This window comes from Bufo gargarizans, chromosome 1 (assembly GCF_014858855.1).
Source record: "Bufo gargarizans isolate SCDJY-AF-19 chromosome 1, ASM1485885v1, whole genome shotgun sequence".
Lineage (NCBI taxonomy): Eukaryota > Metazoa > Chordata > Amphibia > Anura > Bufonidae > Bufo > Bufo gargarizans.
Window position 1 is genome coordinate 510,636,119 of NC_058080.1, and position 27,964 is coordinate 510,664,082.

The 27,964-nt window shown below is 46.8% G+C and overlaps 1 protein-coding gene across 1 annotated transcript; it reads left to right on the plus strand.

Annotated features, from left to right (window-relative positions):
- The first annotated feature begins 343 nt into the window (after window positions 1–343).
- On the plus strand, window positions 344–18,907 carry CFAP73 (cilia and flagella associated protein 73). The gene is made up of 7 exons (XM_044288665.1): window positions 344–412; window positions 1,391–1,496; window positions 3,265–3,369; window positions 8,140–8,340; window positions 14,593–14,814; window positions 17,102–17,260; window positions 18,372–18,907. The coding sequence occupies exons 1-7, from the start codon at window positions 357–359 to the stop codon at window positions 18,465–18,467; spliced, it is 945 nt and encodes a 314-aa protein (XP_044144600.1). The 5' UTR covers window positions 344–356; the 3' UTR covers window positions 18,468–18,907.
- The last annotated feature ends 9,057 nt before the right edge of the window (window positions 18,908–27,964 follow it).

A 27,964-nucleotide genomic window follows, 5' to 3' on the forward strand; every position in this document is an offset into this window, starting at 1 on the left:
GGCATTTTGGGGACTGGGTGGGATTAGGTGCTATGTTTTGGGCAGAGTAAGAAGCGTGGCCTAGTGGCAAAAAAAAATTGTTGCGGTGCTCTTCGCCCACTGTGTCCCTCTTCCTTGGGAGGCATGTGTACACATGTGGCTGACACAGTATGTGTTTCATTGGCTGGCAGAGAGGCGCTTGCGGTTGGCACACCTATGTGGCACTTGCCGTGCCGGATGTCTAGGGAGATCTCCCACCAGTCACAAACACAGCTCACAGACTGGAGACGGGGACTTCCTGCTGGATGGGAAGGGGCGTGGCCTCCGTCTCCATGGTGACGGCAGTACACTGAGAGTCGCCGTCCGGAGCAGTAGACATGGAGTGCGATCTACGTGAATATTTCCGCGCGGCTTTCGAGGACAAGCTGCTGGTGTGAGCACGTCTTCCGTTCTTTATAGACCATATAGTCCGTTTCTTCAGCGGCAGCTCAGGCATTCTGGGGTTAATCGGGCAATAAACGCGTACTGGTATCATCCTACTTGTGTACACGACCGTAGCGGTAGAGATCTGTTCTCACGTTGCGTCCAGCCTTCACAGAGGCGGCTCAGCTTCGTCTATAGCAGGATCTGAATGACAGGGAAAGCCCTGCCAGTCATCACTGCTCTGGATATCAGTGTGTGACGCTTCTTAACCCTACAGCTGCTGGCTGAAAATACACAGCAGAACTAATGCACAGATCTAGCTCCAGTGACCTAGCCCCCAGGGAGAACAAAGGGCTGGGAGAAGGATCTAACATGATCCCCCCTGCCCCCCTAACATATTCCCCTTCGTTTGGCGAATTATATATTTTTTTCCCCTACCCCTGCCTGAAGATCTATGCCAGCAATGAGATGGCAGGAGGAAGGGAGTCGTGTCTGACCTGTGGGGTCTCACCTATCACTGCCAGTAATTGAGGAATATAGCGCAATTTGCGCCATTTCTAGCAGCACGATTGATAAATCTCCCCCATCATGTCGCATCCGTCTGTCAGTGAAGAGCTGCTTAGGAGCCCATTATATTGACTGCTGCTTCCCAATCTAGGAATTGCTTGCCGGAGCCTGTAATCTGCCAATGGCTTCCCCCTATGTCTCCGTCTCTAGTCAGGAATGACATTTTCCCGCTCTGTCACTGGGTCGGAGAATGAGGTTCCATCTTGGCGCTCTACTGTAATAGTTAAAGGGATACTCCATCCAGATAGGCAGTGACCACACTGGGTCTGATGTTCTTGTGTGAATTCAGAGTAGTCACCGGTCCTGGAAGACTACGCCGAGCGTTTCCATCCTGAGACTATAGCCAGTCCCCCGCTGCTGGAATAGGTAGTGGCGGGGGATGGGATGTTTAACCTGGCATTTGATGGGTTTTATTTTCAAGGCAAATGCCGGAGCGGGAGGATGATTTCCTGACACCAGCTACAAGGCTTCTGGAGAAGAAGCGGGAGATGATTGAAGTGGAACAAGCTTTAAACACTCAAAAAGAGGTGAGACCCTGATTGTCCCGGGTCTCCTAGTCAGACAGAAGGTTCTCTATCACTAGAGACATGGGGGAGGTTTATCAAGCTGGTGTAAAGTAGAACTGGCTTAGTTGCCCATAGCAACCAATCAGATTCCTCCTTTCTTTTTTCACAGCTTGGTTTGGAAATGAAAGGTTGAATCTGATTGGTTGCTATGGCCAAGTAAGGCTACTTTCACATATGCCAGGGATGGTCAACCTGCGGCCCTCCAGCTGTTGCAAAACTACAACTCCCAGCATGCCCAGTCTGCCTACAGCTATCGGCCTACAGCAGGGCATGGTGGGAGTTGTAGTGTCACAACAGCTGGAGAGCCGCAGGTTGGCCAGCCCTGACATATGCGATTTCTTTCAGGTTTTGAGATCCGGCAGAGGAAAACGCTTCAGTCTGATTTAATACAACCGGCTGCATCTGTTCCATTCGGATGCCATTGTATTAAATCGAAAGTGAACAAACCTAAAAACAATGTAAGTCAATGGTGTCAGATCCGTTTTTTTCGGACAGAATCATCCATCTTCGAGTCCATTTTCTAATGTTACTGCTGGGGGAGGTCAGGTTCTGTTCACATCTGTATCGTGACTTCGGTGTATGATGGGATCCACTGTCTTGTGGGCTCCAACCACACCCTCCATTCAGAATTGGATCCGCCAAAGTGTCCATCATTCTGTTGGGAAAAATGATGTTGCATGCCAAGCGTTTTTTCTCATCTAATATGATGGAGTTCTACATCGGAGCTGACACAGATGTGAACAGAGCCTTAAAGGGGATTGTCCGTAGTTTTTGACTTTTTTAACACTTTCAGCATGTTGTAGTTGTTGAAAAAAATGACCTGCTCCTCACCGCTCAGTGGCCTTCTGATCCCTGTTCTGTGATCTTCCAGAGCGACCAGTCATTGGCTGCAGCAGTGGCCGTGTCCGTCCAGAAGTTTACAGGACGGGGGCCACAAGGCCACTGAAGGGAGCTAGAATGGACAGGTGGGGAGCAGGTGAGGTACAGCAGGCTGCTAGTTGTTAAAAAAAAGAAGCTGGATAACCCTTTAAAGGGAACCTGTCACTCTCAGCGATGGCAGCATAGTGTGCTGACAGACCTGCTGATTTCAGTGGTCTGTGATGGCAGTCAGTGCTTTTAGAGTACGGCCCTACCAAGCCCCGGCATCACGCTCCAGCGATGCTGCCCAGCCTCCCCCAACACCGGACAATGAGTGACACTTCTCTTTCCTGCTGTGCATAGGACGGAAATCTGTCACTCATCACCTGGAGGTGGGTGACCAGCGAGGGCAGCGTAGTGCAGGTGACAGTTTCCCTGACATAGTAAAGGTAATTATAACTGTACAAACACAAGTGGGAAATAGCTGAATAGCGCCTCTTAATGTCTTAGGGCTCATGCACAGGAACGTATTTTCTTTCCTTGTTCGTTCAGTTTTTTTTGCGGACTGTATGCAAAACCACTCACTTCAATGGGTACGCCAAAAAAAAACGGAAGTTACTCTGTGTGCATTCCATTTCTGTATGTCCATATTTCCTTTCTGCAAAAAAAATAGAACATGTCCAATTATTGTCCGCATTACGGACAAGGATAGTACTGTTCTATGAAGGGCCAGCTGTTCCGTTCCGCAAAATACGGAATGCACACGGATGTCATCCGTATTTTTTGTGGATCCGTTTTTTGCGGTCGTGTGCATGAGCCCTTAGAAGGAGCCGTTCAATCTCTCACTCATTATGATCTGTGTTTACTGCAGGAATTTCACATGAAGGCAGAAAGTCTGCAGCAGCGACGGGCCGAACTTGAACACAAAGAAGAAAAACTCAAGGATTCCCTATTCAAATTTGATAAGTTCCTCAAGGTGTGCTCCGCTGCTCGCTATACCGTATATACCAGCTCTGAAGACACTAGCAATCAGAAGGTTTCTTAAAGGCTATGTACACCGTATTGCATTGTACTTCGTTTGAGCTAAAATCTTTTTTTTAATTGGTCTTTATTAACAATATGGAATCCTTTTTTCTGTACAGAGCTGACATGCTCTACTAGCTGCCTGAGGATTTTGTATCTTTTCCGTCATCTGAGGAGCAGACGGGCTCCTTATCTCTGCTCTCTGACCTTATCAACACTCATTATAGCTCAGTCCTTATCTTACTGATAAGGATGTGGCTTAAATAAGTGTTTATGATCTTAGTAGTTTAGAGATGAATGTAATTAGATGGCCTGCACAAAGTGAAAGTGAAAGTACCAGTCACACAGTTAGAAAAGCAGAAAAATGAGAGAAAAGCAATCATAAACAAAAATTGCCTCCAAAAGTATACATAGCCTTTAAGCCTCATTTATCAAAAAGTCTAACAGAACAACTGTCTGGTTACAGGTTACAATTTTCATCTGTCTCCTTTCAAGAACCGAGGTCTAATAGGGCAGATTGATCAACTGTACGTACACTAGTTTTCTGGCCAATGCCATGTTTATGGGGCTCCTGCAACTCTACGACACATAACAATGTGTCAGAAAAGAATGAACAGGGCTTCAGAGTTGTGCAGAGTCCAACTCATTAGTCAAAACTTTCATCCTAGGGTTTCTTTTTTTTCTTACAGCAGATTCGATCACAAGACGTACACCTGGTCATGAACCTGATGCATGCCCTAAGATGGTGCACCAGTATTCTGAGATCTCACATTACTGCTATAACACAATGGGCAGGAATTTATTAAGACATATGCTGGACTAGATAAATCAAAAGGCGAGTTTTCGGGCATTTCATGCAGAAAAGAAAATTTACACTTTAGGTGGCATAGATTTGTGCCAGTTTTTGGCATAACCTATAGTAAATATGTTGGACTGTGGGATATTTCCCACATGGTTCCAGTATGCTGTGGCTTTTCTGACCCATTTTGTGCGAGGGTACAGTCCCAATACAGTGCGGCTTCCAAGACCCACTCTGTGTTATGGTACTGTCCCAGTACTGTCTGGGTTTCAATTCCCACTCTGTGTTAGGGTATGGTCCCAGTATGATGTGGCTTTCAAGACCCACTCTGTCTTAAAGAGGACTTTTCACAGGTCCTAACATTCTAATATTATTACATGGCAGTGTAGAGCTTTTAAAGGAGATGTCAGGGCGCTTTTTCTTTTTCAGCTCGGTTGCTCCGTTTTCCCGCTGTGCGCCTCGTTCCCTTTTGTCTTTCAGAAATGGACGTCTCTAGATTCCACTCCCACCACAGGAGGGCGGGGAAAAAAAGAGGAGAAAGGGCGCACAATAGGGTAGTATGTTCAAACAGGTAATAGAATGGAGTGAGAAATAAGGGGGCTCACCTTGTAAGGTTGTGCAAATGATAGGCACAACCCTATAGAAGACTTGTGTGAATTAAGTTACTTTCACACTAGCGTTTTCCTTTTCCGGCATAGAGTTCCGTCCTAGGGGCTCTATACCGAAAAATAACTGATCAATTTTATCCCCAAGCATTCTGAATGAAAAGCATTCCGTTCAGGATGCATCAGGATGTCTTCAGTTCAGTCTTTTTTACTGATCAGGCAAAAGATAAAACCGTAGCATGCTACGGTTTTATCTCCGGCGAAAAAAACTGAAGATTTGCCTGAATGCCGGATCCGGCATTTTTCGCCTCAGGAATGTATTAGTGCCGGATCCGGCATTCAAAATACCAGAATGACGAAAAAAGATACAAGACGGATCCGTTCCCCTTCATCAGGTTAAATAGGGAGTATTACAAACATGCAGAAAAGGTGGGTATTTAAAGCATAAAATCTGCCAAAAAATGGTCATTTCCATAACAAGTATTCACAGTAGGGGTTATTCAAAATGGACATTTGTCAATAATATTAGAAGTTTTATTTTTTATAAAAATGAGTGTTTGCGGCAGTGTGATCTTGCAAGCAGTTCCATCATCGGAACTGCCCGCCGGATCCGTTGATCTGGATGTGACTAAAAGCATTTGTGAGACACATCCGGATGCGGATCCGTCGCACAAATGCATTGCAAGAACGTATCCGTCTCTCCGCTTGATGATCACGACCGCCTCCACCAGCGTCCTTGCGCCTAAGCAGATCCTCTTTTCCGCTACTGTTCCCTTTTGTGGACCTGTATGCTAATTAGCCTCCTTACAGGAAGGAGGAAACGTCCGTGTTTCTCAAGGGGCGTCTCCTCCTTCCTGGCTGTGAGCTGCCCAATCGCAGAGGAACGTGTCACAACCAGGGAGAAAAAAAAAGCTCACCTTCTCCCTGGCTGTGACAGTCCCAGTATGGTGTGGCTTTCAAGACCCACTCTGTATTATGGTATGGTCCCAGTATGGTGTGGCTTTCAAGGCCCATTCTGTGCAAGGGTACAGTCCCAGTACAATGTAGCTTTCAAGGCCCACTCTATGTTAGGGTACAGTCCCAGCACAATGTAGCTTTCAAGACCCCCTGTGTGTTAGGGTACGGTCCCAATATGGTGTGGCTTTCAAGACCCCCTGTGTGTTAGGGTATGGTCCCAATATGGTGTGGCTTTCAAGACCCCCTCAGTGTTGGGGTACGGTTCTTATATGGTGTGGCTTTCAAGACCCCCTGTGTGTTAGGGTACAGGTCCCAATATGGTGTGGCTTTCAAGACCCCCTCAGTGTTGGGGTACGGTTCTTATATGGTGTGGCTTTCAAGACCCCCTGTGTGTTAGGGTACGGTTCTTATATGGTGTGGCTTTCAAGACCCCCTGTGTGTTAGGGTACGGTCCCAATATGGTGTGGCTTTCAAGACCCCCTCTGTGTTAGGGTACGGTCCCAATATGGTGTGGCTTTCAAGACTCACTCTAGGGAATAGTCCCATGTAGCTGCACACAGGGGAAAACCATGCCCACATGCAGGGGATGGAGTTTTCAAATAAAGTGTTAATAGGCCGCCAGACTTTATTATTAATCCTGCAGTTTTAGTCATTTGGTGTTACCAGCAACATTGAGCAGCCATGAAATATCAGTTTGAAAACGGCGTGGTAAGTATGTGAGCGTGATCTTTATGTCCAGTGCTATTTGGGACCATACTCTGATTCATTAAAGGGGTGTGCCCATCTCACACATGCTAGGATATGCCACCAATGTCTGATAGGTGCGGGTCCAACCCTTTGGCACCCACTCCTATCTCTAGAAAGGAGTCGCAAAGTGAAGGAAAGCGAACCGCACATTTGCGGCTGCCCTCCAAATATTTCTATGGGAGTGCCAAAAATGGCTGAGCAAAATCAGACATTGGTGGTCCTAGCGATATGCCACCAGTGTGTGAGATGGGCCAAACCTCTTTAAAGTTTCCCAGGATTTTACCACTTTCCTCCTCGGTGGACAATTTCTGGTTGATCTATATCATTCTCAACATGGTGCTCGCCGGTTGAGAAATGTAGCACACAGCACTGAACAAAGGCAAATCATTCTACACTATGTATTGTAAGAAATGTTTCTTTCCACTCCTGTGTTTAAGTAGGTCAAGCACTTACCTACCAGGTGTAAAACTAATAAGAGTAGCCGTGTAGAGTAAAGAGGGCTGATGGGTACCTCTATGTACCTGCTGACACAGTTGCTGAAAATGATCTAAATCCCTAAAATCAAGAACAAGACACAATCTCAGCATATCTGAAGGCTGCTTTTAAGAGGACCAGTAACCTCTCCTCACATGTGTTTGTTTGTAACTATTTGCTTTGCCTTTGTAATAACAATTCTGCCGTCCCTCTATAATTCCTACAAGAAGTTTATGAATGAATTGCCAGCAGTCTGCAATAAAGTCCATCTGGGTGTTATCACTATGTGTGTGGGGAGGGGGGTGTCCCTGAAACCCCCTCCTCACACTCCCACTGGTAACACCCAGTTGGACCTTTATTGCAGACTGCTGGCAGTTCAGTCATTAACTACTAGTAGGAATAATAGAAGAAGGACACTACATAGTCATATAAAAGTGCTCAAGGATTGTTACTACATTGGGGATGCATGTCAGCAGAAGTGACAGGTCTTCTTTAAGTCATACAATATGATTTGCCTTTCAGTTTAGGACAGTGGAAGTTGAATGTTATTTTCTGCCTTTCATGTTTTAAAATCTCTTCTCCATCTTTCAATAGATGACACAGTGTGTAACGTAAATGTCATTTGTAATCTTCATATTTGCAGCACAAGGAAGGCCTCCCTGATAAAATAACAAGGCGGCATTATCTAAGCTCATGACTTGGGTAGTAAAACAAAAACAAAGACAAGTCCATCAAGTTCATCCTGTTCTGTGTATTGCCAGGTTTCCATTTACCGCACATGCCATAGTCCAAGATAACGTGGTGATCTTTCATTTGGACATTCTTTGGAGCTGAGTGTGTACTGAGGCGGTGAGCTTGTGCTGATATACAGCAGCCAGTCTGATCAAGCAGAGCTGCAGTGTAACGCATTTCATAGGACAAAACGTAGATTTTCAGACATAAGATTCATGCTGTCCTCTTTGCTCTGAACCCGCTTGTCATATTTGGGTGAAGTAATAGGAGGAAACCACTGGTTTATCCTCAAAAAATATTGGCGGTTGATCATGCCTAAACCATCCCTGCTATGGGTTCATGTGGCTCCATATACAGGATGTACAGTAGCAATCACATAAAACATAACACTATGTATTTCTCTTTCTAGGAAAACGACTCAAAAAGAAAGCGTGCGCTACGTAAAGCAGGTGAAGAGCGGCAGCTAGCAGCACAGAAGGAACGGGAAGCAATCCGTTTACAGGCTGATAACATACAGCTGCAGACTCGTAAGGAGAAGCTGCTGCACTGCCAGGGGAAAAATAGCATATATCAGCACTACCTACAGAGGGTGCTAGAGAGGACTGAAGAGGTGAGAAGCCAATGTAAGGCCTTAAGGTATGCAGTAAACCAGTGGTGGCCAATAACTGCACAATGGCCCCGATTTACTAATCCTATAGGTGGTGTAAGCTTAGACAGGTTGTCTAGACCTGCACCAGATTGATCAGGGTGGCTCAGGCTGGATGATAAATGTGGTGCTGGGATTGATTTTGGCAGAAAGCGGTGCATATTAGGACCTGGTGCTTCCCAGTAAAGAAAATGTAGAAACCAAGGGGGTCATTTATTATTCTGAAATACTCCTAAATTAGGCATATTTCAGGTGCAGATGGTGGCGCAACGGTTATTTACGCCACTGTCTGTGACCTAGCCCCGCTCACGCCAGTTCTAAAATTGTGGACGGGGAAGGTGACTGGCGTAGACAATAGTGTAAATGTTAGACAGCTCGGAAGCTATCTTACATTTAGGACTGGCACTGGATGCGCCGAAGTTATTGTTTGGGATATAAAGCAAATGCTTTATATAAAAGAAAGGATCAAAGTAAAAATTTCAAAGGGAATTGATCCTAGAGGTGGACATATAAAACACCTCAAAAAGAGATCGTCGTTAATTGAATTATATTGTGCAATCGGTAAAATAAGGTACAAGTGTCTATGCAAAAATATAAATGATTTATTATACAATAACTTAAAATGCAATCAAAGCTTAATGAATGTGAAACTGAATAATATGCAATAACACACAGTGATATGCAGTACCCTAAATTCGCCACTAGATGGCTCTAACACGACTACCAGCATTCTATAACACCTCTCAGACATAAAAATGTAATACAAACGTCCCGACGACAATTATGCAATATAGTATTAGTTGATTATACACAGAAACTTAACAGTGATAAGGATAGATACGAACCCTTGCTCTGCTCAAACTATGACCAATCTCGATATCGGGTAGTATTGCTACACAACTTATAAATTATCAGGCCAGATATTACTATGGAATGTGATATTCCAATCGGAGAGATTCTCCTGATATTAATATTAGATCTTTTATTCAGTAATATGCATCTTTACTGAATATTGATAATATTGATGTAGCACTTTTAACATTATACATCCGCACTAAAGCGGGGAGTTACTAAATATCAAGCCAAATAATTCAATCAATACTACACATAATAAAGTTATACGCTACCCGAGAATGCAGATAATATGTCTAAGGGAAGTCAGCTCTAAGGTCTGTTCTGATCATTTATAGTTTTCTCCTGGGGTCTCTCCTTTCTTTCTTTCTTTTCCTTGTCTCTGTGTTTTTGTTTTGTTTTTTCTTCATGTGTGTGTGTGGTTTATAATGACAAACTTATCAGTTAGACACACCTTCCTAACTTGGAGTTTTCCAATCATTGTCGGTTAGGCGTGTACATATGATAATGACTGTGATGTCACTATATCACCCAAAATGCATTTCAACTGTTGGTGCAATGTTACTTATTCGTACCTAGGTGGCACTATTGCATAAGCTATTAGCATCATACTAGTAAGGGTTAAATGTCCAGGTATGATTTTGTCTTACATTCCATATACATAACATAAGGAATCCTAAATCAGAGCTAAGGGATTATCTTTGACACGTAAACCAATTAAAACACAGACTTTTGGGTATCATTTGAGACATTTCCCAAGCTACTAAATTTATGGTACAGATAAGAATACAATAGACCTTGTACTCTCACAGACATGACTCCTCTGTTACTCCAACAGTTGATTGATTGTTAGTTAAAATAACACTATCTTACTAACAATGTTTACACTTAAAATTCTTCTCATCATGCTATAGGAGTACATGTGTTCCTAGGGAGAAATATATAAGATAATAGATGCATTGACCTCCTTCATAATATTCAAACATTATAAAACGATAGATATGTCCTATTAATTATCTTAAACTAAAAAAAACTAAGGTTCATCATACGTGTACAGATATCACATATTTTCTGCTTCATCAATAGACATTAAACCATAGGGATAATTAGTACCAGATGCATCTAGAAAATATCCTTTTATCCGTCATAAATCTATAAGGAGACAAGAATGACTCTTCTCAGACTGGTACATCTACAGAAAAGAAATTATATGAACGGTGTCGTTTCCATGAACCTCTTTCGGCCTACTTTAAAATACATATACAATGGTGAATATAACACAATATGGCCTATTATATATCAAATCCACTATAATTAGGATATTTAGATATAAATGTTATATACCTATGAAAAAGCACAACATTATGGAGAGCCCAGCGCCTCTTCATAACTGGCAGATCCTCTGCCAGCTTAGGGCTTTTTTAAGACCGGTGTCTAAAACGTCGGTCTTAATAAATGTGACCCCGAAGTTGTACCAATTTGTGCCACTTTTTAGATTGCTTTTAGGGTCAGACACATTAGTACATTTGGGCCAATGTATTTATATAGTTCTTAGGTGTTGGAATATACATAGAAAGAGCATACAATGGCCAGGCCCCAGTGCTGCCATAAAATAAAGAGGCTAATGGACACAAGCTTGTAGCTGGATATTGCCCACACTGCTGTATGACCCTAGTCATCCTCTGGCTGTTTTTTATTATTCACACTGACCCACGGATTCCATGGGGAAAAACGCGCTGACTCAACTTGATTGGAGTGAATGGCTGCAGGTGTTAATAACATGAGGCCTGTTGCGTTTCTCGTGTAATGGGTAGATTTCTAAGAACAGATGTTACAGAATTGCTATTTTATGGGAAATATAAGCATTAATTAAACACATTTCAGGATTGCTGCCAGCTCCTCTTTAACTAGTAATCACCTCACCGCTGCAGCCTGTATACACAGACTGGAGGTGAGGACCAACGCTGGGGGATTAAGGGGCAAGTATACAGTCTTTAATTAGTTTAACACATTTAGGGGCTTTGGGTAGATCTTTAAATAAGTTGTTGACCAATGATTTCCTTGTGCTTTCTGCATCATGTGTCTATTCCGCAAGAGACAGAACTTGTCCTATACTTGGTCCATTGAAGTCAGTGGGTCCGCAGCAAGTATTTTGTGGATCCGTGGTTTGCAGACTGCAACACAGTCATGTGCATGAGGCCGTAGAGGAGAGGGCTCCCTCTGCAGATCAGTTGTTATGGCATTGGACTGCCATCTTGCTGCTCCTATTGTAATAGAATGCTGGTAAAGTAGCTATTCACAGCAATATAGAGGTATTATGTAAAACTACAATTCCCACCATGCCCTGCTGTAGGCTGATAGCTGTAAGCAGTCTAGGCATGCTGGGAGTTGTAGTTTTGCAACAGCTGGAGAGCCGCAGGTTGGCCATTCCTAGAATAGATCTTAAAAATATTAAAGAACACCCCCCAACAATGTAACAAATGTAAAAATAACCAAAAACATTTTCCCATATTGAAATATACATAATTTCACTGTGTCACCTCATCTCCCCCCAAAAAATGAAACAAAAAAGATTAAAAACTTGCATGTACCCAAAAAATTGTATTAGTAAAACCCACAGCTTGTCTCACAAAAAAACAGCCCTCACGCGGCTTCTTTTTGAACACTGTAAAAACAAAAGTGGAATTGCATTTTTTTCCCCTCCATTTTCACCCTTTAAATAATTTTATTTTTACAGTTTCTCAATACATTTTATAAATCAGTAAACGGTTTCATTGATAAGCACAGCTACTGTATATCGATAATAAAAAAGTTATGACTGAACATGGGGAGAGAGAAACAAAAAAATTGCAAAAAAAGGGAATTTGTCAGTGCGGAAACACCCCCAACTAGAGTAAGCTGTGTATTGTGTAAGTCATGCTGAGTCTGATTATGTCATTTTTATCTCCACACACACTTCCGCCAGGCTGCTTCACCATGCAGTAGATTTTATAGGCTGTGGAGTTCATCCACTGAATTGCATTACAACTTTTTGCAGATATTTTGGCCAGATTCTGCGCCAGAAATCCACAATTACCCCTCATGCACACAACCGTTCCATTTTTTGCGGTCCGCAAATTGCTGATCCGCCAAACATGGAAGCCGTCCTTGTGCCTTCCGCAATTTGCGGAACGGAACAGGCGGCCCATTGTAGAAATGCCTATTCTTGCCCGCAAAACGGACAAGAATAGGACACGTTATATTTTTGCGGGGCCACGGAACTCCGTGTGCTGTCCTCATCTTTTGCGGCCCCATTGACGTGAATGGGTCCGCACCCGAGCCGCAAAAACTGCGATTCGGATGCGGACCAGAGCTTTTAAAAGACAGCCGCGAGGAGGACACGCTCGCACTCTGCCCTAACCCCTGAAGACGCCGTGATACGGCGAAACATGTCGGGGGGCAGCGTGAGGCTCTGATTTTATAACAGTAAATCACTGTCGCCTAACAGCACAAGCAAAATGACACACACAGTGCATACATAATACACAGGCAGCGCGCAGCCTGTTGGCACAAGTGTATATAAACCCAGTAGGAGGTTAACCTAGTCAGGTGACTATCCTGACAAGGTGGTCTAAGTGATATATGAAGGGCAGTGATTACTGGAATTTTAATTCAAATGAACTAGCTATTCACACCAGTAATATTAAGTAATAGAGAATAAAAGTTAAGTCTTAGTTAAATAGGTAGGTGCAGGGAAAATTGGTGAAATTGAGTCCAATAGGACATTAGTAGTAGCGAATGTTGGTCAACACACCATAACCCTGCTCTTAAAGGGGAAGTACAGTAATTGTAGACCAGAGGCCTTAGCCCATTGTTTGGGAGCAAGTCCTTAAACTGGCCATACACTAGATTAAAGTCGGCTGAAATGGCGGATTTCAGTTAAAGATTGTTTGAAAAAAGGGGTGCCAAACTGCAAACCTTCGGTCGATCATCCAGGTTGGAAAATTCCTGTTGTCAGTTGAAACTGTGTATGGCAGAATCATCCGAATTAGGCCTCATGCACACGACCGTGCTGTTTTTTGCGGACCGCAGATCCGCAAAAAACGGAAGCTGCCCGTGTGCCTTCCGCAATTTGCAGAACGGAACAGGCGGCCCATTGTAGAAATGCCTATTCTTGTCCGCAAAACGGACAAGAATAGGACACGTTATATTTTTTGCGGGGCCACGGAACTCCGTGTGCTGTCCGCATCTTTTGCGGCCCCATTGAAGTGAATGGGTCCGCACCCGAGCCGCAAAAACCGGCTCGGATGCGGACCCAAAAAACGGTCATGTGCATGAGGCCTTAGGCTAATCATTTACCATTGTACTGAAGCATCGGGGAGTACGTTTTAAAAAAAAAAAACACTCCATGACTCCCTGGTTGGCCAGGTTAGTCTGACATGTTGCTGATGCGATCATTGGTGCAAACAATCCTGTAGATTTACAGAACCTCCAGGCAGACAGTAGATAGTGATTATCAAATCCAGCAGAATTTCACAAGAAAGAAAATGTATAAGGCTGTGTTACCCAGACCCGAACTTCTTCACTGAAGTTCAGGTTTGGGTTGGGTGGTGTGTAGATGTAATTATTTTCCCTTATAACATGGTTATAAAGGTAAATAATAGCATTCTTAATACAGAATGCATAGTACAAGGTCAATTGAGGGTTAAAAAATAAATAAAAATTAACTCACCTCCTCCAATTGATTGCGTAGCTGCCGGTCTCCTGTTCTTTCTTCAGGACCTGTGGTGATGTTACTGAGCTCATCACATGGTCCAATCACATGGTCTATCACCACGGTGATGGACCGTGTGATGTGACATCACCACAGGTCCTTTAGCCGGCAGCTCATGATCAAAGAAGTAAGAAGAGATCGGCAACTACGCGATCAAGAGGAGGAGGTGAGTTAATTTTTATTTTTTAACCCTCAATTGATCTTGTACTAAGCATTCTGTATTAAAGAATGCTATTATTTTCCCTTATAACCATGTTATAAGGGAAAATAATACAGTGAATAGACTTGAATCTTACAAACCATGCGTGAAAATCGCACCTCATCTTCACTTGCTTGCGGATGCTTGCGATTTTCACGCAGCCCCATTCACTTCTATGGGGCCTTTGATAAACGCACAATATAGAGCATGCTGCGATTTTCACGCACTGCTCAAGTGATGCGTGAAAATCACTGCTCATGTGCACAGCCCCATAGAAATGAATGGGTCTGGATTCAGTGCGGGTGCAATGCGTTCACTTCACGCATTGCACCTGCGCGGAAAACTCGTCCGTGTGAACCTAGCCTAATTCAGTAAGATTCTTAAAGCATTATACTGTATATGTCTTCTCTAGTTTCAGGAGGTTCAGGAGATGATTGATCGGTTTAACACCCTAATGGCCACACAAGAAAAGTTACTAAAGCGGGAGCTGGTGCACCAGGAGACTATTGAGAAGGAAAGAGCGCGACTGCTCCATTATCAGGAAGAGACACATAGCCAGATCCTAGAGCTCAATAACCAAATAGCAGATCTACAGGGAGCGCTGGAAAGAACAAGAGCGGTGGTGCTTGAATGGGTAAGGATGGTACACAGACATTTCTATGCAGGTGCCAGTATAGTATCCATGGTGCACATGATTATAATAAATGGACACAGCTTTGAAGGTACACTATATAGAGAAATGTATTGGGACACATGCCTTAGGGTACTTTCACACTAGCGTTTTTCTTTTTCGGCATAGAGTTCCGTCCTAGGGGCTCAAGACCGGAAAAGAACTGATCAGTTTTAGCCTAATGCATTCTGAATGGAGAGTAATCTGTTCAGGATGCATCAGGCTTCTCTCCGTCCAAAATTCCGGAACACTTGCCGGCATTTTTTCCCACTGAAATGCATTAATGCCGGATCCAGCCCCAAGTGTTCCGGCAAAACGGATCCGGCATAGCAGTCTGTGCATGCTCAGACTGGAAAAGATTTGGAAAAAAAAAATACCGGATCCATTTTTCTGGATGATACCGAAGAGACGGATCCGGCATTTCAATGCATTTGTCAGACTGATCAGGATCCTGATCCGTCTGACAAATGCCATTAGTTTGCATATGTTTTGACGGATCCTGGCAGGCAGTATCGGCGACGGAACTGCCTGCCGGATCACTCTGCCGCAAGTGTGAAAGTAGCCTTAATCATTAAATTCAGGTGTTCCATTCAGTCCCATTGCCACAGGTGTATAAAATCCAGCCCCTAGCCATGCAGTCTGCCTTTTACAGACGTGAATAAACGGCTTGTTCTAAATAGCTCATGGTACAGTAATAGGATCCCACCATTGTAACAAATCAGTTCATGATATTCTACCATCAGCTGCGAGTGGTATTATTGTAAAGTGGAAGCGTTCCAAAACTCCTCTTTCCAGGTTCCTGTTATTGACGTGTTATCCTCAGGATAGATCATTAATATCCAATCGGTGAGCATCCGATGTACCACACCCCCACCAATCCGCTGTTCCTAGCAGCCTCCAGCGCTGTGAATAGAACAGGAAACACAACGCCATTCAAAGTGTAGTGACTGCGTCGGGTTCCCGCAGCTCAGCTACCATTACAAAAAGCAGTCTCATCATGTACTGTATAAGGGTATGGCCACACAGCGAAATTGGCCACAACATGTGTCACGCCAAAGTATCGCCGTGTAGCAAGGCTGCCATAGGAATTAATGGGGTCACAGTGTTGGATTTTTTGCTACTTGTTCATCGCAGCAAACATGCGAGCTGCACCGTGACCTCATCTATTCGTATGGCAGCCCTGCTACACTGTCATAAAAATGTATTAGGCCTACCAACTAATAATTACTAGTGACCCAGTCCTCAAAAGTACACTGCATTCGGAAAGTCTTCACTTTCATTGTTATGTTGCCGCCTAGGGCTAAAATAAAAGTTCCACCACCCCATCAATCTGCATGCAATACCCCAAAATGAGAAAATGAAAACTGAATTCTAGAAATCTTGCTAGTTTATTGAAAAAGAAAAGCTAGAATGTTGCATTGACCTAAGTTTTCAGACCAATTACTAAGGACTTATTAGTTGAAGAAACTTTGGCAGTGATTACAGCCTCCGGGATTCTTGGGTATGATGCCACAAGGGTTGTACACCTGGATTTGGGGATTCTCTGTAGATCCTTTCAGTCTCTGTCAGGTTATATGGGAAGTGTTGGTGGACAGCCAGTCTTAATAAGCCTCTATGCTGGCGTTGGATCGCCAAAGTTATTTAGAGGCACCGGCCTCTACATAACTTTGGCGTATCTACCGCAGATTCCTTGCCGTCTTACATTTAGACCATTTTCAATGCCTAAACCTTTGTAAGACCTGGCGGGAGCAGGGAAGAAGTCGCAGATTCTGCTGCAACATGGTGTGCGACAGAATCTACGCCAGATATACACTACAAAATTGGCGTATATCTGTTCGTAAATGACCCCCATTGTCTGTATCTTGATGTTGCATTGAAGTGGTACAATTTGACTGCAAGAGGTCGGTGAGTCAGGATTTGCAACACTCATTAGACACTAAAATGTAATTGGCATGTTGCAAGCGAGTGACTGTAGTATGCAACTATTGAACTCTGTGCTGGAAAAGTCGCTTTTTATCTACAACTGAAAATCGAGTAGGTTTTTGCATTTCTTGTGACTGCTGTGTTTCGGTCACATGAAGCCATGTGTGTTATCATTGTCACAGTGCGACCTGGTTATTCTGGTTGCACGACCAACGCCATGGTGTCGCCCCAGCTTTATTTTTGTTGCATGTCGTATTCTCAGTATCTCTAGACTACTGGAGATTGTAAAGCAAAGGAAATATAAGTAACGAGAAAACCACTTTTGCAGGAGTCAGGTTGGGCCCAAATCCAGAACACAGCGGCAGAAAACACCCTACGTTTGGGGCGCATCAGGATGGCTGCTCTAAATCTGTTCCAAACAATCACCAAACAGATGCATATCAAGTCTGACGTATCTATAGAGGATACCGAATTGCAGCTTGAAAAGGTGGCTATGAATAATGCATGTACAATAAATATGAATGTATAGACTGTAATCTTTGGGGATTCCAGCAATCGGTGCCCAGCTAATAGGCTCGTTTCACACCTGCGTTTATTAGATCTGGCATAAAACAACCTGCCGGAGTTCACCGGATCGGCCTATCTGGATACTGCTGTTCGCCTTACCCATCCTAAATGCCAGGTTTCAACTGGGCAAAAAACGGTGCATGCAGTGGTTTTTGTCCAGCTGAAACCTGCCACTTATGCCAGAAAGCAGCTGGATCCACGCCGGATCTCACTATGGTCCACAGGGTCCAGTGATAAACAGTAGAATCCAGCTAGGCCAGATCCAGTGAACTCTGGCCAGCTGTTCTGTGCCGGATCCAATAAACACAAGTGTGAAACCAGCCCCAGCAGTGCCATCAAAGGAAAAATTAGGTATCACGCGTGCTCGTAACAGAACTGGATGGTCACACTTGCACACTACCGCTCCATTCAAACAAAGGGCCTCAAGGACCCCCATGATCAATTGGGACCTAGAGCAAAAATAAAATTATCACAAACTGGGGATAGGTGATCAATGTTGTTTACGGAAAAACCGCTTTAGCTCTAAATGACCTATTTGAAAATTGGTTTTCTAGACCAAACAACCATTAGTAGCACAGTGGTCAGGTTAGGTTCTTGCATCTCCTCATAGACCCGAGGATTTATACATATATCTAAGGCTAGGTTTACATGTTCATTCGGTAAATCCGGTAATCTGTTCCAGCAGAGGAGCAGACTGCATAGCCGAATCCCGTTACAGAGAATAGGGTCCAGAGGTGCTCAGCTACTGACTCCAGTAGTCTGCTCCTCTGACAGAACAGACTTCTGCATTTACAGGACAAAGATTTGAACAAAGCCTTAAAGGGGTGTTCCTTGGCATGGAGTGAATCTAAAAAGCTGGGAGCACACGGGTAATTTGCAGAGATCATATAATAGCGCCCAACAGGCAATAAAAACACCATTATAATTTATGCAGATGGAACAGAAGGTACTTGTAAGTGTATATGTTTGAGCTTCATGGAAAATTCTTAAAATGCCATTTAACCCCATTCACCACCTTCATTTCAATTTAGATTAAAATGTGTTTTCTGGACCTGGATGCCATACACAAGGATCTGAAGAAGAGCGATCTCACTCCACTGACTACAGCCATGTCTTCTACTAACTGACCACACCACAAGGAGATTGGGACCCTTGCCAAAATACTTTACAGTGGATACAGCAACGTGATGTCTACTACATGTGTTATACTTGACAAATGGAGTAGACTGAAGGCATGTCCACACGGGACTGAAATGCTGCAGGTTCGCCACCACGGATTTGCATGTGGTAAATCTGAATCACAAGCAATGTGGATAATATATTAAGAAATCCCATCCACGTGCTACAGAAGTAATCTGCAGCACAAATTGACCTATGGTGCGGATTTTAAACCCACAGCAGGTCAATATGTGCTGCGTATTTTCACTACATAGGGTGGAATCCACAGCAAATCTCCATGTAAGGCCTCTTTCACACTACAGTATGTTGAATTCAGTGTTTTGCGTTCCGTTTTTCACGGATCCGTTGTTCCGTTTTTTGCTTCCGTTGTGGTTCCGTTTCCGTTCCGTTGTTCCGTATGGCATATATAGTATACAGTAATTACATAGAAAAAATTGGGCTGGGCATAACATTTTCAATGGATGGTTCCGCAAAAAACGGAACGGATACGGATGCATTTCCGTATGTGTTCCGTTTTTTTTGCGGACCCATTGACTTGAATGGAGCCACGGACCGTGATTTGCGGCCAAATATAGGACATGTTCTATCTTTTCAACGGAACGGAAAAACGGAAATACGGAAACGGAATGCATACGGAACACATTCCGTTTTTTTGCGGAACCATTGAAATGAATGGTTCCGTATACGGAATGCAAAAAACGGACCGCAAAACGGAAAAAAAAAACGGTAGTGTGAAAGAGGCCTAAGGCCTGAGTCTGGAGTAGAAACATCCAGAGCCACCGTGTACAGGCGTGTGCAGGAAATGGGCTACAGGTGCCGCATTCCCCAGGTCAAGCCACTTTTGAACCAGAAACAGCGGCAGAAGAGCCTGACCTGGGATACAGAGAAGCAGCACTGGACTGTTGCTCAGTGGTTCAAAGTACTTTTTTCGGATGAAAGCAAATTTTGCATGTCATTCGGAAATCAAGGTGCCAGAATCTGGAGGAAGACTGGGGAGAGGGAAATGCCAAAATGCCTGAAGTCCAGTGTCAAGTACCCACAGACAGTGATGGTCTGGGGTGCCATGTCAGCTGCTGGTGTTGGTCCACTGTGTTTTATCAAGGGCAGGGTCAATGCAGCTAGCTATCAGGAGATTTTGGAGCACTTCATGCTTCCATCTGCTGAAAAGCTTTATGGAGATAAAGATTTCATTTTTCTGCACGACCTGGCACCTGCTCACAGTGCCAAAACCACTGGTAAATGGTTTACTGACCATGGTATTACTGTGCTCAATTGGCCTGCCAACTCTCCTGACCTGAACCCCATAGAGAATCTGTGGGATATTGGGAAGAGAAAGTTGAGAGACGCAAGACCCAACACTCTGGATGAGCATCCTGGGCCTCCATAACACCTCAGCAGTGCCACAGGCTGATTGCCTCCATGCCACGCCGCATTGAAGCAGTCATTTCTGCAAAAGGATTCCCGACCAAGTATTGAGTGCAGAACTGAACATAATTATTTGAAGGTTGACTTTTTTTGTATTAAAAACACTATTCTTTTATTGGTCGGGTGAAATATGCAAATTTTTTGAGATAGGAAATTTGGGTTTTCATGAGCTGTATGCCAAAATCATCAATATTAAAACAATAAAAGGCTTGAACTACTTCAGTTGTGTGTAATGAATCTAAAATATATGAAAGTCTAATGTTTATCAGTACATTACAGAAAATAATGAACTTTATCACAATATGCTAATTTTTTGAGAAGCACCTGTATATGGAACCATTCATTTCAATGCGTCCACAAAAATAAAAAAAACGGAACGTACTCTGTGTGCATTCAGTTTCTGTATTTCCGTACCGCTAAAAAATAGAACATGTCCTATTATTGTCCTCATTACGGACAAGGATAGTACAGTTTAATTTGGGGACAGCTGCTCCGTTCAGCAAAATACGGAATGCACATGGACATCATCCGTATTTTTTGCGGACCGCAAAATACATACGGTCGTGTGCAAGAGGCCTGAGTTTTCTGTGGTTTTTAACACAAATATTAGGATATGGCCACACGTGGCATATACAGTATTTTGTGCAGCAAAATTTTAAATTGAAAATTGGCAGTGGAATAACATGTGGAGAATCCGCAGGGTTTACAGGAGAAGAAAAATGGACGAGATAAAATAATAAAATATGATCTCATCCACTCGCTGCAATAAATTTCCACACGTGTGGTGTGGATTTTAAATCTGCTGTATGACAGTTTATGCTGCAGATTTCCATCACGGACTTTACCCTTGTAATGTATTCTGAGGCAAATCTACACTGAAATGAGTGTAAAGGTACAGGTCACGCGTGGCTTTCCTCAATACATACCTTAAGGTTGCATTTACACGGCCGTGTACTTCAGGGTCCATGCTGCAAAAGATAGGACATGTCCTGTCTTTAGCCGCAACATGTGGATCACGTACCCATTGAAGTCAGTAGGCCTGGTGCACACGACTGATGTCCGTTGTTGGCAGTCCTCTAAATGGACACGCCCGTGTAAACACACCCTAAACACTGTTTTTAGTGTACGATAGAGAAATACATTGATATCCTCACATATACCTCCAATGGATGCCTCTTACTGTATAGGCGTAAAGAGGCATCCGTCACCCACCAATAATGAAAAAGTATAAAAATGTATACTGCCTTGATAGAGGCCAAAATGACATAATCCTGGCGTATACATTAATTATACACTGCAGATGCAGTGTGAATACACCCAAAGAATGGCATTTAAGTGGTTAGTTAACATTATGGGCTTTTTTAAATTTTATTTTTTGAAGTGTCCGATATAAAAATAAATGTGGACAAATGAATATGTTGTCATGAGATTGATTTTCCTGCACGGTAACCACAAAGCTCACATTGGCTCATATTACTGCATCAAAAATAGTTGCAAATTAACTCGCCAAAAGTTGATGATATGGGAAAGTAGGAGTGGTCTCCCATGGTAAAGACAAATTTATTAAATGCCGCGTTTTTGGTGCAAACATAGGCCTGCACAATGTCCACTAATCCACATAGCATGGCAACTCTACAGCATTTCCACACCCAAATCTGCACCATTGATAGGAATTTTGATCCGATACATCTGACCATACCCCTAAGGCTACGCCTACACGATGACATTTGTCACGCAACGTTTTGTTGCACTAATGTCGCGCGACAATTTTTATAATGGCAGTCTATGGTGTCGCACCGCATTCGAGATGGATTTTCTCGCCCATTTTCCTTGGGGGACACAGACCTTGGGTATAGCTCAGCTCCCTAGGAGGCGTGACACTAAGTAAAACTGTTAAGCCCCTCCTCCATCAGCTATACCCTCAGCCTGGAGATAGAGGCTACCAGTTTTAGCTTAGTGTCCAAGGAGGCAAGACACCCCCTGCTACTGCAGGGCTGTTTTCTCCTTGTTTTAATTTTTTCTCTAATTTTGTTATTTTATTTTTGTTTTTTCCTAGGGATACCAGAGACGCATTGGACCTCTCTGTTCTCCCGGGGTTGAGCTGCACCAGTGCCAACGTATTTGCGCTGCTGCCTCCCCCACTGAAGCAATAGGAGGATCTGGGCAGCACCGGCTCCCCTACATCCCGCCAGCTAGGGGGTCGCCCGCACGCCAAGCCCCTCTTCCAGCTTCCTGCCACTGCGGTGCCAGGGGCTGAAGGGGCGACCCTGCTGGAAGGAAATGAGGGTGAAGACAGGTAAGATGGCTTTTCCAGCCCATTCCCTGTCCCTGTTGCACTGGGTTCGGGGGGGGGCACCCGTGGTCGGCCGTTTCCTGCGCTTCTCAGAGCGCTCTGTGGGATCTCCCCATCTGCCTGCTTTTCATGTACCTCCCGATCTTACACATCCCGCCGCCGCCCGCTGCTTAAAAGATAGCCCCTGCTTCTTACTACCTCCCCGCCGCCGCCCGCTCCGTACCGTGATCGAGGGGGCGGGGCTTAGGCCCGGCATCGGCGGTTCGGTTCGGCGGGACGGGGGTCAGGTGACCACCTTACCTTCCGACGTCCGGTTATACCGCCGCGCTTTTGGGGCCTGCGGGCCCTTCTTTGACAACATATGCCTGGGAATCTCGGGCAGCACGGGGTGCGGGTGTTTTTTCGCGCGCGCGTCATGGGGGCGGAGTTTCGTTATGAAACATTCAAGCGTGGAGGGGGCGGAGCTTGTTCCCGCGTCTCTGCTCAAGCTTGCCGCGCTTCCTCACTCCGGACTGAGGTGGAGACACGTGGGAGACACCGGTGCATCGCTGGGGACGCACGCTGGTTTTCTGGCTGCCTCGCGGCTGCTGATCTGGACCTTCGCTCCTAGGGATCTGACCTGACGTTCTTCTGAGGCACTGGTAGGGCTGTTAACCCTCTCCTAACCCCACTGGTCATAGCCGCTGCAATCCCTTGTCCCTGTATCAAGGTACGACCACTTGTCAGCATGTCTGATCCCACGGGTGCCCCCAAACCCTGGTACCACGCCTGTACCGCCTGCAAGGCACTTTTTCCAAGTGGGCAATCTGAGCCGCATTGCCTTGCATGTCAGGCCCCGGTGCAGGGCCCGCTTTCTGCTGTGCCCCCTGTTGTTTCTGAACCCCCTGACTGGGCTAGGTCTCTGTCTCTGGCGGTGGAGAGCCTTACACACGTGGTGGGCCGTCTCGTGGATAGACCGCCTCTCCCGCAGACTGCCGAAATCCCTGTCGCACCTGCTGGGAATGCCGTTTCTGCCGCCCCCACTGATTCCCTGCCTCCCAGTGAATCTTCCAGGGCCCGGCGTACTCAGAAACGTTCAAGGGTTGAGCGCACATCTTCTCCTGATGTTTCGCTCTCTCCGCCATGCGTGCGAGCTCAGTCAAGCCTATCCTCTCAAAGGGATACGCCTTCTGAGGGAGAACTGGCGGATTCGGATGTGGACATGGACTCAGAGCTTCCGTCAAAATTGTCATCCGCGGTGGGGCATCTTATCACTAGTATCCGCGATACCTTTCAGATACACGATGACCCCCCCAGCTCTGAACAGGCCGGCGTGTCCTTTCTCCGACCCAGACAGGCCTCCAAGGTCTTTCCCATACATGCAGATTTTTCTTCTGTGGTATCCAAGGCTTGGACTCGGCCAAACGTCCGCTTTGTTACACCAAAAAAGCTGGACATTTGTTATCCCTTTCCGGCGGAGTCTGTGACCACCTGGACATCTCCGCCCAAGGTGGATCCTCCTGTGGCTCGCCTGTCCAAAAGCACTGCTATTCCTGTACAGGACGGATCTTCCCTCCAGTCCGCTGAGGACCGTCGGACGGAATCCCTTTCCAAGGCAATATTTTCTGCCTCTGGTTCAGCCCTTAGACCGGTTTTTGCCTCCGCCTGGGTTGGCAAAGCGGTCTCTGAATGGGGTTTGCAGCTGGAGCAGGAGTTGGGGTCGGACGTTCCTGTTCAGGACCTCCGTTCCTTAGCCCAGCTAATTATCCAGGCTGGAAAATTTATTTGTGAGGCCTCCCTGGATGCGGGGGCCCTCATTGCCCGTTCCTCTGCCCTGGCGGTTTCTGTCAGGAGGGAACTCTGGCTGAAGGTTTGGGCGGCGGACGCCGCTTCCAAACGCTCCTTGGCCGGTCTACCGTTCACGGGTTCCCGCTTGTTCGGGACCCGCCTGGACGAGCTTATATCAGAGGCCACGGGTGGGAAAAGTACTCTCCTTCCCCAGTCCAGGCCAAAGGGCGCCCCACGGGGTCGCGCGGGTTCGTCCCGTTTTCGGTCCTTTCGTAAGCCCTCCGGATCTAGACCCGGGGCCGGTTCTTCTTCCTCTGGCCCAACCCAGGATAGACGCAAGAAGCCGTTTTTTCGGGCGCAACCTACCTGGCGCAAGACCCAGCCTGCACGGGCTACCACAGGCCAGCAGCCCTCTGCCTGAAGGTGCGCCCCCACCCACCCGGGTGGGGGGCCGCCTTCTCCTTTTCAGGAACGTTTGGCGGAACCACATCTCAGATGCATGGGCGCTCGAGATTGTATCTTGCGGGTACAAGATCGAATTTGCGGCCATTCCGCCAGACCGTTTCTTCCGGTCCCGTCCTCCGCGGGACCCTGTACGAGCGGCCTCTTTCTTCGCGGCCGTTCGCTCACTCATGGACAAGGGTGTCATCGCCCCGGTGCCTCCGACGGAAAGGTTCAGGGGGTTCTACTCGAACCTCTTCGTGATCCCCAAAAAGGAAGGCTCGGTGCGACCGATCTTGGACCTGAAGCGCCTGAACCGCTTCCTCCGCCTGCAGAGATTCCGGATGGAGTCTCTCCGGTCCGCAGTGGCCTCCCTGGAAAAGGGGGATTTCATGGCCTCCATCGACGTTCAGGATGCATACCTCCACGTTCCGGTTGCTCCATGTCATCACCGCTTCCTACGCTTCGCGGTGGGGGACGATCACTTCCAGTTCGTTGCCCTTCCCTTTGGTCTAGCAACGGCTCCTCGGGTGTTCACCAAGGTCCTGGCCCCTGTCTTGGCCCTTCTACGTTCAAGAAGTGTTTTTCTTCTTCCGTACTTGGACGACATCTTGGTCAAGGCACCCTCCCTTTCACAGGCATCCGGCAGTGTGGATCTCACTCTGGAGACCCTGACGCGGTTTGGTTGGATTATCAACCACCCCAAGTCTTCCCTTACCCCCTCCAGACGGCTGATCTTCCTGGGGATGCTCCTGGATACGGAACTGGCAGAGGTCCGTCTTCCGTCGGACAAGCGTCTGGCCCTTCGCGGGTCGGTTCGCAGCCTTCTCCGTCATCACCGGCCTTCCCTCAGATCCGGCATGCGGTTGCTGGGGAAGATGGTTGCCTGTTTCGAGGCAGTGCCGTTCGCACAATTCCATTCCCGCACCTTTCAGAGGGCGATTCTGTCGGCCTGGGACAAATCACCGAGGAGTCTGGACAGGACCTTCCTTCTGCCTCCCCTGGCTCGGGCTTCCCTCAACTGGTGGTTGCATCTCCCTCTGAGGGGGAGGTCCTTCCTTCCACTGAACTGGCTGGCGATTACCACCGACGCCAGCTTACGGGGGTGGGGGGGGGGTTTTCCCTCCCCGATCCGTCCAGGGCGTTTGGTCTCTATCGGAGTCCAGACTTCCGATCAACATTCTGGAGCTGAGGGCAGTTCTTTTGTCCCTCAGACACTGGACCCATCTACTGAGGGGCCGCCCTGTTCGGATCCAATCGGACAATGCCACGGCGGTGGCGTACATAAACCATCAGGGAGGCACCCGCAGCGCTGCGGCGATGCAAGAGGTGTCCCTCATTCTCCTCTGGGCGGAGACGCACGTGCCAGCCTTGTCTGCGATTTACATCCCGGGGGTAGACAACTGGGCGGCAGATTTCCTCAGCCGGTCCACCATCGATCCGGGAGAATGGTCCCTGCACCCAGAGGTGTTCGAGGCCCTTTGTCTTCGCTGGGGTCGCCCCGACGTGGACCTCATGGCCTCCAAATTCAACCGCAAGGTTCCCCTATACGTATCCAGGGCACGGGACCCGGAGGCTTACGGCGCCGACGCGCTTGTCCTTCCGTGGTGCCAATTCTCCCTTCTGTACATCTTTCCTCCTCTTCCCCTCCTGCCACGGGTTCTTCGGAGGATCGCGGCAGAGGGCGTTCCCGCGATTCTGATCGCCCCGGATTGGCCCCGTCGGTCCTGGTACGCCGACCTAATGTTGCTGTTGGCAGACGTTCCGTGGCCACTGCCCTCCAGGGAGGACCTTCTCTCTCAAGGTCCGATCTTCCACGAGCATTTAGGCTCGCTACGTTTGACGGCGTGGCTGTTGAGACCGCCGTCTTAACGCGACGGGGTTTCTCCGCGGACGTTGTCCGCACCATGATCCGTGCTCGTAAACCCGTATCTTCGAGGATCTACTATCGGGTTTGGAGGTCCTATCTGGGGTTCTGTGAGTCCCGGAGCGTCCCACCTCTCCGGTTTTCTCTTCCCACGATCCTGTCCTTCCTCCAGTCGGGCCTGGACCTGGGGCTGGGCCTCAGTTCTCTGAAGGGACAGATTTCGGCGCTGTCTATTCTTCTCCAGCGTCCCCTGGCCCCTCCGGGGCCGATTAAGACCTTTTTGCAAGGGGTGGCTCACTCTGTTCCACCGTATCGCCCTCCGGTTCCTTCCTGGGACCTGAATGTGGTGCTCTCGGCGCTTCAATCTGCCCCCTTCGAGCCCTTGCGGGAGGTCTCCCTTCGCCTTCTGTCCTGCAAGGTCATCTTTCTTGTGGCCATCACGTCTCTCCGGCGGGTGTCTGAGTTGGCGGCTCTTTCTTGTTCCGAACCTTTCCTGATCTTCCACCAGGATAAGGTTGTGCTCCGACCAGTCCCGGCTTTCCTGCCAAAGGTGGTCTCCGCCTTTCACATCAATGAGGACATCGTCCTTCCGTCGCTCTGTCCCTCTCCTTCCCACTCCAGAGAACGGGAACTGCACCGTCTGGATGTGGTCAGGGCATTGAGGATTTACTTGGAGGTCACCGGATCCTTCCGGCGCACGGATTCCCTGTTTGTGGTCCCGGAGGGTTCGCGCAAGGGTTTGGCGGTCTCCAAGGTGGCCATTGCCCGGTTCATTAAACTGGCGGTGTCTGAGGCTTATCGAGCCAAGGGTAGGGCTCCGCCTTTCGGCGTCACTGCTCATTCCACCAGAGCAGTCGGGGCTTCCTGGGCGCAGAGGCATCGAGCCTCGGCTGAGCAGTTGTGCAAAGCGGCCACTTGGTCCTCTTTGCACACTTTCACCAGGTTCTATAGGGTGCATACGCACGCGTCGGCGGATGCTGCTTTGGGCCGCCTGGTCTTGCAGGCTGCGGTTTCCTGATGCTCCGGTGGTCCGCCTTGGGTTATGGTCCCTCCCTTCTTGGACTGCTCTTGAACGTCCCAAGGTCTGTGTCCCCCAAGGAAAATGGGCGAGAAAAGGAGATTTTTGTATAACTTACCAGTTAAATCTCTTTCTCGCTCTTCCTTGGGGGACACAGCACCCACCCTTCTGTGTTTGGTTCTAGGGTTTTGGCTGGCGCCCCGTTGGGTTGTTGGCTGTTGTTTGCATTGTTGGTTGTTTCCTTTCACTACTTGGACACGCAACTGGTAGCCTCTATCTCCAGGCTGAGGGTATAGCTGATGGAGGAGGGGCTTAACAGTTTTACTTAGTGTCACGCCTCCTAGGGAGCTGAGCTATACCCAAGGTCTGTGTCCCCCAAGGAAGAGCGAGAAAGAGATTTAACTGGTAAGTTATACAAAAATCTCCTTTTTCTGCGACTGTTGCGTCGCAGTATGTTGCAGTGCGACACCATAGACTGCCATTATAAGAATTGTTGCACGACATTAGTGCTACAAATGTTGCAGTGTAGTTGTGCCCTGTCGCGCGACAAATGTCGTCGTGTAGACCTAGCCTTAAAGTGTATGTGGAGAAACGTAATAAATGTGGAGAAAGCCACTGCAACATATTTTTTTTA

Bases quoted from the DNA above. Each gene is read 5' to 3' on its own strand.
- CFAP73 (XM_044288665.1), top strand. From the start codon at position 357: ATGGAGTGCGATCTACGTGAATATTTCCGCGCGGCTTTCGAGGACAAG. The intron at 3,370-8,139 runs GTGTGCTCCGCT...TTCTCTTTCTAG, and splicing joins AATTTGATAAGTTCCTCAAG to GAAAACGACTCAAAAAGAAA. The intron at 8,341-14,592 runs GTGAGAAGCCAA...TGTCTTCTCTAG, and splicing joins TGCTAGAGAGGACTGAAGAG to TTTCAGGAGGTTCAGGAGAT.